At 32.9% G+C, this 12,129-nt stretch overlaps 1 protein-coding gene across 1 annotated transcript in view; it reads right to left on the reverse strand.

The window, feature by feature from the left end:
• eIF2Bepsilon (eukaryotic translation initiation factor 2B subunit epsilon) overlaps positions 1–12,129 on the reverse strand; it is a 135,706-nt gene that overhangs the window by 18,090 nt on the left and 105,487 nt on the right. Inside the window, exon 14 of the mRNA XM_090394353.1 lies at positions 2,041–2,202. Within this exon, the coding sequence (XP_090250479.1) occupies positions 2,041–2,202 (162 nt within the window). The remainder of the gene's footprint in view (positions 1–2,040; positions 2,203–12,129) is intronic.

The raw sequence follows: 12,129 nt of genomic DNA on the forward strand, positions 1-12,129 counted from the left end.
CTTAACTAATTCAATCAAATTCTCACTTAAAAGTTCTCTATTAGTGTCCTTAGTTTACAGTATACACAAATTTCTTATTCTTCTAAGCAATTTTTAACATAGAATGAAATTCTCTACATTATCGGATCCTTTCTGATTTCATGCCGCCATCTCATGTAGATCTAGATCACCTTACTGTATAGTTATCGGCCGTCTTTGTACCTGGCGATGCAGTACGCTTTTCTTTGAATCACTTCCAAACTATGGCATGCTGTCTACCACTCCACAGGAAATTTTCTCCTTTCTCTTTGATGGGACTTTATTCAAAGGCTCGATTCTGCTTAGGCCATCGTAACACGATCAGCTTCACTTGGAAATCCTCAAGCGTTCTCAAGAATAGCCCTCGTTGTCCGACATCACTGTAGTCGACCCACTGCTCTTTCTCACAAATCCCCCGACAAAAATCCTAAAACTCGAATCCAGGAACCAAAGAAGAAAAAAGGTCCGTAATATGGTGCGCATCATCTTTTATTCACCGTTTTGGGCACCCTCTTTTTGTTGTGTTTTTTACCCACAAACCCTATCGTTCATGCCCCTTGGGTGATCCTACACTCTCCCAAATCTGTTAGGTTACCCTATTCCAGGTAGTCGTTCTGATGTCACTTTCCGCATAGGTACAGCCTCCATCGCTACGCTCGACTCGTACAGATTATACACAATTATTCCAGATTACTACTTATTATCTTTTTGGAAATTTCGTAATGCACTAGACAGCTTAATGAGATTTACAAATAACTTAACAATTCCCTTACATAATTCTTACTATTCTGACACAAAATTCTCTGCTTCTTATTTCAGTTATACAGGAATAAATTTCAATATATGGCACATATGGACTACACATTATCACATAACATAAAGAAATTTTTCATAATAATTAGCTGATGTGCAGATATTTCCTTAATTAGTAATATTTATCATGTTAAATCCTGAATAAAGAATTTATTTGTAAAGTTCTCCATTCAGGATCTAACAACTGACACAAGGCTACAATAGCACTCTTTATTAAATATAACTGCTGCTTTTTCTGAAACAACCAATAACTTGTAAAAAAAAAAAAAAAAAAAAAATTACAGGAAGTTGGTAGTATTACTTGTAAATAGGGTTTTGAATGACGGATAAAAATAAATAAGCATGCAGACTCTACAATCTCTCTACCTGTTACATGAGTAGACAACCCAAGCCAAAAGCCAGCGTAGTGATAGGTAGCCCACAATTAATTAATTTCTTCTTTTATATCACTTTTTATTCTAAGCAGAATGTCTAATGAAGTCAGATAAACAGAAACAAGAGTGGACCATCTGAATGAAAAGTAGTTGCTAACACGTGTCTAGAATAATCACATGGATTACTTTGTTATGTTTTCAGTTACTTTTTGGTTTCAAAGACAAGAAATGAAAAAGTGATGCATTGAGGTCTTTTATAAAAGACAAAAACAAGTACTGAATGGAATTCATAAGTAAAACTGAAAAAAAAAAAAAAAGATAAATAGAGCAGATGAAAAAAAGTTATTTTTTTTGTCAGGATTTTACTACATATAAGTTATTAAATTTTGTGATTCACTGCTTATAAATTATAAAATAAAATAATAATTTGCATTACTTATGGTATATTAGTACTAATGAATGACAGGCTTACCACTTGTGGGTGAAATTAACATAAAAAAGAATTTAAGTAACAGGGTAATAATAAAATGGAAATGAAAATAAAAGTACAAGAATAAAAAGCACAGTGGGAAAAAATAAATTCATGAGATGGAGCCATTAAACAGTATATAAAACAAAATAATTATCTAATTTTGCTATTCCAAGCAATCAAGAATGATGAAATTAGTCAGTTTAATATAACAGTTAAACTTTAAAAATGGAATATTAGAATAACACTAGACAATTCAAGTCTTAAATGTTAATATATTCTTGTGTGTAAATGAATATTAAAAATACATACACATATTCTTATGTGTACATTCATTTTATATTTCTAAGTGATTCATTATTTTACCTTCTTGCGTATTATATTTTGCTGGATAGAATCATTTTCAGTGGGTGGAGATAATTCATACCACTTTATTATAATTTCTTCTGTTATTATGTCAGCTTCATAGAGATAGTGCATGATTTTTTGTAGAACTGGAATGAGGTGAATGTATTCAATGATGAATTCCTGAAAAAAATAAAATAAAATAAAAATAACTAATAAAATCTTACTTGCATAAATTCAGAAATCGTGTTTCTTTAATTTTTTTATTAATCAACTTTCAAAAAAAAAAAAAACTAGTAGTTAATTAAATCTTATTATGAAAAACATTAAAAATCTTTTCTGAAGGTTTTTAATTTTTCAAACATTTCTTTGAAATTTATATAAGGCAGACTTTCTGGCATCATTCTTCTCCTTCAATTCTTGGCACATTAGTTCATTCTATGCCTTCTGTCTTTTATCAGTAAGAAATCAAAAAAAATCCTGAATAGCTTAGACATCAAGTCATATAGTCCTATTGTGCTAAAAATCTGTACTCCAGAATTAACACCTATCTTATTTTTGTATTTTTACTCTTGCCTTCTTGTCTCGCATCTATCTACAGCAATAAGCATATATTCAGCTCATTCCAAAATAATAATAATAAAAAAAAATATAAAAATGTCAACTATCAAACCATCATCCAATTGCTCTCTCACTTCAGTTTTCTCAAAGAAGAGATAGGATCATTAACAGTCAACCTCTTCACTATGCCAGTTAATTAGTGATCAGCAATATAGACTTTGCCACTCTTGATCCACAGCCAATCTCCTAGCCATCACTAACCACCTTTGGACACGAGCCCTGGATTTGGGAAACTCAACATTGTTGAGTTTCCCAACACTTGACATTTATGGAACATTTGACTGGGTCTGGCACAGAGGTCTGCTACCAAATTACCTATCTAACAGATCTTTCTTCTACCCTTTGCACTCTGAAGCACTGTTCAGAGATTTTCATGCGAGTGTGTTTTTGATCTGCTGTGAGTAAGCGTGGCACCCATCTTGCGCAAAGCTTTTTCATTTGCAATTCTTCATGCAAAATATATACTACTACACATTCTTTTGAAATGCAATAGTCTCAGCAATTGCACTCACTTGGACTCTCCGGTCATCCAATACCATATCGTGCACTTGATCAATGATTTCTGGTGTTACACTTTTTAGATGTCCTTCACGTGGATCATCTTCAAGGCTGGTAACACAGCGTTTAAACTCGGCAGCCCATTTCTTAATTGTCAAAAACGAAGGAGAAGAGTGTCCATAAACTTTTATGACCTTCGAATAAACTTCTTTTGCCGTTAAACCTTCTTTTAGAAAGAATTTTATAATCGCATGATACTCAATTTTATCCATTTCAAGGGATACAGACAACACTTTTGCTTCAGACAGCTTTATACAACAAACTACTTGATAAAATGACTTGCAATTTCACATGGATGCTTATGACAGATGTACCAACTTAGAAAAAAAAAACCGCACTGATAATGTTGCCATCTATGATCAAGGCCGAGAACTTTTCAGATCACCCTCGTATTTAAACATGATCAGGTGATTTCTCTTCATGGAGTGACATACATTCTGCCACAAGTATATCACATCCATATCTTTCTCATCCTCCAAAAAAACCAGGAACATCTTTCTACTCAAAACAGTACTTCTCGGAACTACTAATGACACTACAAATCCAAAATCTGCTACATTTTACATGTGTGCAATTGATAAAATAACTGCGATCTGAAGTGTTACAAGATCTATTAAGAACTTTTATATACTATGTAAAATCAATTCCTGATTTCTTTTAAGAGATGCATGTGAGTGAATAAATTCAGTAGATTCTTCATGTGATAAGAAATTTTCTTCAAAGTATGGTATTGTAGTATTACACTCTATAGTTTAGTGGAATGAAAAGAGCACAAGGAATAAATTAAACACAAGTTTCATATTTCCAATATTTTGTCTGTAACAGAGACATCACCTGAGATTCAACATAATTGTAATAATACACACAACTACTGCTTCCCGAATCTTGGAAAGTATAATACAACCATACTGATTGAAGTTTCATTGTTTTTCAAATCTGCTGCTGATTCCAGAAGTCTTTCATGTTTGTATTTACTCTGGTAAAGCATAGTAGTAATAATCTACAATTATAGTAGCAAAATTTCTTGCATTCTTTGAGCTGTATGTTGGCAAATCTTTCAGTTTGTCGATAATAAGACAAACCAAATAAGTAATGTGGAATATGTCAGCCTAATATGCAAAATGCTTCCTGAATTAATTTTTCACTTTAATGAAAGTATAATGATATTACAAATATCTTTATGAAATAAATTTTCATGTCATGAAAATTTGTTAGTCTTTGCAGATTAAGTATTAAACAGCAGCAGTAGCAAAAGAGCTCATAAAAATTAAAAATATTTCAAGTCCAATTTCAAAACCAAATGCAGTGAAAGTATTATGTGGAATAAGTGGTCAGCCATACACTAACCACTCCTGGAATTAGTTCTTGATATTGGAAACAATAATAGAGGTCATTAAAGATACTTTTTTTTTAATAATGTTTCTTTGCAGACAACTTACTTCACACAAATGGCAGGTGCCTCTAGCTCACTGGTTTCTTAGCCAAGGTCGCTGATAGTGACTTCTGTTATCTTTGCTTCCACTCCTCTTTCTTTCAGTCTCTCTCTCTCTCTCACACATTTAGATGACAATACTGTAATATCACCTAAACCCAATTTATTGGCATCACTTATTTTCCTCCAACTTTTACACTGTCGACATGGGCAAACTGCTTCTGATGAAAACCAGAAACAATGCATATGCTTCCTTTAACAATTTGCCAGAAAACCATCAGAATTCTAAAATAATCTGGATACCAAAAAGCCTTCTGATACTAGTGGTATTTTGACATTTGTACCAAAACTTGTGAAAGGGAGCTAATGCCATTTATGTCTCCGCTACAGTTTCTCATATTCTGCTGGCATCTACCACATAGCATGGAGGTTATTGATGTCCAGCTAATTTCTTTAAAAAATAAAAAATAAAAAAAAAGATAAAATTCTGCATAACACTATTTGTCAATCAATTGCCATTACTTCAATTCTGTCTGAAATAATGGAAAAGATGAGCAAAATAAAATTAGTCACACATAGTACAGATTCTATGAATCTTAATGTGGAGCAGATCATCTTGCCTTTATCCACATAATGTCTCTGTGAGAGAAGCAAAACTGAAACTATTAAACATGTGTTTAATTATTTCACTGTGTTTTTGTTTTTCTTCCATTCATACTGAAGATGAGTTTTAAGGATAGGATACATTTTGTTGGGCTGGATGATGGTGTGTGAATTGATAGTGAATAATTTGAAAGACATGATCAATGAGCCTGGGAAAGGCAGTTATTCGATTCTCTTTTCTATTAGGAAACTGCTGGAAAGCTGAAATAAAAAGTAGACATTTGTTTACTTCCAGTACATTTTTTAAATGTAATTTTGGCCTTTAAAATTTTAAGATTTTGTGCTTTATATCAATGTATAATATACATCTTGTTTTAAAACTTGTCTCGGAGATTAAAAAAAAGTGTATATTATACATAGATATACACAATTTTCCAATGCACGGGAAAGCTGGGACATGACAAAGAAAATATATAATGAAATTTTAAAAAATGCCATAAGGGATAAAAAGAATGCACTGACAACTGAAGAGGATAAAATTATGAAAGATGGAGAACACATTAATGAGATTTTAGATGTAGAAAGCAATGTAACTGATATAATAAGTATCATAACAGAAGAGTTCCCTGTAAGTATGAATATACTTATAGGGAGTTTTTTCAGTGTCTAATTGAACCAATATCTAAAATGAAATAACGAATGCAATAGTGATGAATAACAGAAAGACGTGCAGCAATGATAGTGTAGCAATAGAAATGCTTAAGACCACTAAGGAAACTACTACTAATAAACTGCAAGTGATCTTTAATGAAGTGCTAGAGAATGAAAAGAAGTAATGATAACCATAATTGCAAAGGATGGTCCTGCTAAATGTGAAAACTAGAGAGAAATTAGACTCACCAGTTTTACAAAAAAATCTGAAATTAAATTAACTTAAAAATGAAACAGAAAAGATATTGAGGCATAGTAAGTTAGTTTTAGAATAGGAAGTACGATATGCCATATTTTTACTTTAAGGAATATAAATAGAGTAAAATTTATAACCTTCATGTATCTAAATTGTATAAATTTTGCTAGAGCTTTTCGCAGTATCGCTAGAAACATTATCGTTTTCTTGTAAAAAGACAAGACAAATATGAAACTTCCATATTTATGCAAAAATGTATGCCACAGTGAAATAATTATTATTTAATTACAAATATTTTGCTTGATGTATTGTGAACACATCATGAGTGTATGCTGAAGAACAATGTTAAAAAATTTGTATATAACAATAGAAAAATGTGTATGTTTCAAGAAAATCATACTAAACATGCAGTTACACAATAATTAGGATGAAACATCATCCATTCTAACGTCTGTGTGTGTGTCACACACACAGTCTATTTAAAAAAAAAAAAGATTTATAAGTACAGCTATGTAAAAGTTTCGTATTATCCCATAGCTAGAGTTGTCAATTCCATGCTGACTCAAACAATATTTATGAGTTTGATAAGCTTGATTCATCTCTGATGTCCTGAAATACATCTTTTCACTGATCTTTCCATCATCATCGTCATCAAATTCCTGCCATATATGCTCAATGAGTGTACAGGATATGATAGTACTACATGAACAATTTACATCATTACTAACTTCCTAATCTACAATTTTCCTCCAAATCAGTCTGTTATCTGTCAAGGCTGATCTTTCCATTTGGCCAAAATAAGACAAGTTGCAAAAATATGAAACATGGTAAACAGCTGGTAGGAGCAATTATTGTCTTTTGGATAAGGTAAGCGATTATGAATTTGGTTTTTTGGGGGGGGGGGGTGAAAAGGGGTAAATGGTGGGAATTCCTTAAAAATCTACATGTTCAGAAACACCTTCAATATAAGAAATAAGAGTGCTCAAGACTTTCTCTTGGAGGATGTTGAGGAAAACGATCAATGATTTTTTATATGTCATTCTTAAGAGAGACATTTGATAGATTTCAATTTCTTTTGAAGAGATACTTCGGATGTGCCAATTTTATTTCTCTAGATACTGAGAGAATTCTACAATTCTGCATTTTTGCCATGGATGATGTACAGATATAATAGGAATATAGTGACCTGGACAGAAGTTGAAAGTAATCAGTAGATTCTTGTTTCATGTATACATCTAAATATATATATATATATATTCTGCTGATGATTCTCTGAAGTAAATTTGACTCTAGTACATCTGAAGAATTACAAGTTTGATAAGTTTTTAAATAGGTTTTCTCAAATATTCCTCATATTGAGATATTAAATTTTTTATTCCAACAATTTCCAATTGACATTATAGACAGACTCATTCAAACTTATAATCACTTTTGGATAAAATTTTATTTTATTTTTTTTGATCCAAGAAACAGTGTCCATTATAGGATAAAAACATTCTACACAACTTTTTTTTTTTTTTTTTTTTTTACAAAATAAGGGGCAATGTTATGGTGAGCTTTGACTTTGTATTCCTTTCTACAAGTATTCCTCATAGTGAGACATTTTTATCCCAACAATTTTCATCTGATGTCATGGACTTATAGAAGTTTATGATAACTTGGAAAGATAAACTATATCTACGGGTTGAAGGAACTGTGATGGACTCACCTCCATCATCAAATTTGGATAATTTTTTATTTCGAATACTGTGAAGAAAGAATCTTAACTCTCACTCCTAAATTTCTCTCTGATGATATGAATGATGAGAATCTGATGATCGCTTTACCATAAACCAACATTTATCGCTTTATGGTATCTCAACTGCATACTATCCATCTCAAAAATTTATAAAATCTTTGATATCCAGATATCAAAGATTTTTGATATATATTTGTTGAGAGAAACTATCAATCAAAAATGCTCTTATTGAACAATTTTAATGCAAGACACACATAACATTACTGACAGTTTCTCTCAACATCCCATCGTACTTCTAAGGCACTTCTGACCGAATCAATCCACCTATATCTTGATCTTCCTCTCGGTCTCTTTCCTGCCATCTTGGCATCAAACACCTGCTTTGCTAGCCTTTCTTCACCCACTCTATTTAAGTGGCCTTCTTAGATTAGCTCCACTAATTAACAATAATCGGTTAGTTTTTGTGAAATCATCTAATCATCTGAGTTAGAAGTAAAACACATGACCAACGACTAGAGAACACAGATATGAGAGTCCTGAGAAAGATTAGAGGTGTGGTGCTTAAGGGTCAAGGCTGTATAACTGAGAGGAGACCTCCACACAGCCTTTAAAGGAATGCGGAGAACCGACCAGGGCTTCTAACCTAATGTCCAATCCTCACCTTATCGTGGTGCACCCTGTTGGGTATCTACCTGAATACTGAACAAACGAGGATGGGCTGGCAATTTGGGATTTACCCGACCAAATTGTATTCTTATTGGCTTAAACCAATATAGAAAATGATGGTATAACAATACAATATTTCATGCTGGCTGGGACGTCGCCCGGTTAAACAAGGCCCCTGTTGTTTTCCCCAGGGAACCAGAGTGAACAGCGAAAAGTCAGCTACTGGAACAAATCTGAAAGCACACCCCAACTCAACATCACCAGAAGCCTGAATGGCAAAGAAATGGAGCTAGCTGAGGAATTAGACAAGTACCAGATCGACATAATAGGAGTGACTGAAACAAAAAAGACAAAAACTGGTGAGATCTTTCTGAACAATAAATACAAAATGTTATATTCAGGAAATGACAATCAAGGAAAAGAAGGAGTAGCCATAGTATTCAACACAAAATACGAAGCTAATCTTCTTGAATGGCAGGCAGTCTCAAGTAGAGTAATGTGGGCAAATATCAGAATGGGAAACTGGACAATGAGACTTATTTGTGCCTATGGTCCCACAGAAGGTTCTAGTAAGGTAGAAGTGGAGGAATTTTTTGAAGCTTTAGAAAAAGCAACTGACATAATGAAAAAGGAAAAGTTGGTCCTTGTTGGGGATCTAAATAGCAGAGTAGGAAATGAATGTGAGACATACAGAAATATATTGGGAAAATTTGGAGAAAAGAGCAAAGCTAATAATAATGGCAAATATCTGTTGGATTTCTGCTGAGGACATGGACTAGTTATTACTAACACCATGTTCCAACATAAAAATGAGCACAAATTCACATGGACAGAAGAGACTAGGAATAAGAAAAGTCTCATTGACTATGTTATTGTTGATAGTGATGTTTTCTCCCTGATGCAGGACACCAGAGTGTACAGAGGATCTGAAACTGGAAGTGATCACTATTTAGTCTTGAGCAGGATAAAATTGAATTTTGTATTGAAAAGAATAACATGTAAGAAAGTTTTAAAGCAAATAAAAGTTGAGCAGCTCTCAGATGTGAACTGTAGACTAAAATATACAAAGATTATTGAAGAAAAAATGAAAGAGTTTGAGAACAGGAACCAAACCTTGGAGATTCAGTGGTAAGCCTCGAAGAAAACCCTGATTGATTCAGCCAGAATGGCATGTGGTGAAGTTGTCTGCAAGGATAGAAAAATTAGAACTCCGTTTGTGGACACAGGAAGTTAAAGAGGCAGTGAAGGAAAAGAAGAAAATGTATCAAAAGTTCCTGGCAAATAAGTCAGCTTGTGCTCTTAGAGAATACAGAGACAAATGTAAGAAAACTGAACACTGTGTAAAACTAGCTAAATAAAAGTCATGGGAGGACTTTGGCAAGAATATAGAAAATAAATATCAAGAAGGTGGTAAGATATTCTGGAGGTTGTTGAAGAAGCTTAAAAATGGAGGAAAGAGTGCTGTAAAAGGAGTTAGAGATGATAAAGGTTACATGAAAACAGGAGAAAAAGATATCCTTGAAGTATGGAGTAATTACTTCGAAAAATTGCAAAATGAAACAAGCAGTGATAGTGCAGTGGTAAAAAACACTCAACAGGCATACAGTCAGGAATGCATATCCATACTATCCATAATACATATCAAACTATATCAAAGGCTTGAAATGTGGAAAGCAGCAGGAGTAGATGATATTCGACCAGAAATGCTGAAATATGGTGGTATAAAAGTCATACAGTGGCTGCACTGCATAGTTCAGAAAGCCTGGACAGAGGGACAAATTCCCAATGATTGGAGTAGAGCTCTAATAGTACCCATATATAAAAAGGGAAATAAAACTGAATGTGAGAATTACAGAGGTATTTCCCTACTGAGTGTTCCTGGTAAGATCTATGCAAGAATACTTGAGAAACAGTTGAGAAGAATTGTGGAAAAAAAGCTTGGTGAAGAACAAGCTGGATTCAGGCAAAATAGAGGCTGTCAGGATCAGATCTTCACTTTAAGACAAATAGTTGAGAAAGCATGGGAATATAACAAAGATCTGTATTTAAGTTTTATCGATCTGGAAAAGGCATATGACAAGGTGCCAAGAGAGAAGCTATTCAATACGCTACAGTTATATGGTGTCAATGGGGCATTATATCAAGCAATGCTTAGTCTGTATTTGAGTTATAAGTCGGCAGTCAGAATTGAAGGAATTACAGGAAGATGGTTTAATGTTAAATCTGGTGTGAGACAAGTATGTACATTATCCCCTCTGTTATTCATTATCTATATGGATGACATGAAGAAAAGTGGTTATGAAGAAAAGTGGTATTAAACATGATATCAGAATTGGAGGTGTTAATGTCAGCTCTTTGCTTTATGCGGATGATGTTATACTTTTAAATAAATCTGCTACAAGTTTGCAAGAGTCCCTGACTAAATTGAATAACTTTTGTAATAGATGTGGTATGAAGGTGAGCATTAAAAAGACAATGAAAATAGGTAGAATTGTTGAAAATGTCAACTGTGTTGTGAACGGGGAACCTGTGGAACAAGTAAAACATTTCAGCTACTTAGGTACGATTTTTAGTGAAGATGGTAAATTAAATATGGAAATAGACAACAGAATCCACAAAGCTGGTACGGTAGGAAGTGAATTGAATAAATTCATATGAAATAAGAGAGAAATTAGTCGGAACACTAAATTAGCTGTATACAAGACAGTGTTCAAACCAGTTTTAACTTATGGATCTGAGAGCTGGGTCAGAAGTAAAACACTTGACCAAAGACTAGAGACTGCTGATGTGAGAGTCCTGAGAAAGATTAGAGGCATTGTTGGATCCTACTTGTTCTTAATCTATACTTTGGATCCAACATGATTACAATTACGATGTTCTTAACTAATTGATAAGTTGTGAGTTGATTTCTAATTCAAATATAGAGAAAATTTATATTTAAAGACTGCGCCACTCTATATCTGAATTAGTTCAAGAATTGAAGAAAAATCAACCTTCAACTATTTCTCCTTAAAATATATACTGGCCAAGTATATTTAACTTACTTATTTTACCCGCTTTGGTTCGAATAATTTATGAATGGTGCAGTAAAAGAGATTCAGGCAAAATACAACCTTTAGATAAACAAAAACAACATTTAATTTTAAAATCACAAATTTTACACTTAGGATCAAATCGCTAATTAAGTTATTATAAACACTTCAGCCTTTCTGATAATACTGTCATACAAACTCAGACAATGGTAAATTTGTTATCTCTAATACAGTCTTCTCACTGTTCCTTAAATTCCAAATACAATAAAAATTTCAGTAACACTTCTTCACAAACAATCACTTTTAATTTTATACTTCGACTAATTCTCCACAATAGTTACTGTTAGTATCAGGGAATTCTAAGATGAAACTCACACACTTCTCTGTACAGAAATATTAAGGTTGGAATAAGCTTACCGATAATCTTTTCTTCTTCATTTACTTATACGTAAACACTTTTTATAACTGTGAACACTTTGAACAGTAAACGGCACTCATTAAAATAATTCTTCTAAGCAATAACTGAATTAATCATCGTTCACAATACACATAA

Source organism: Typopeltis vanoorti, chromosome 6, assembly GCF_054136105.1.
Source record: "Typopeltis vanoorti isolate ZY-2024b chromosome 6, IOZ_Tvanoo_1.0, whole genome shotgun sequence".
Lineage (NCBI taxonomy): Eukaryota > Metazoa > Arthropoda > Arachnida > Uropygi > Thelyphonidae > Typopeltis > Typopeltis vanoorti.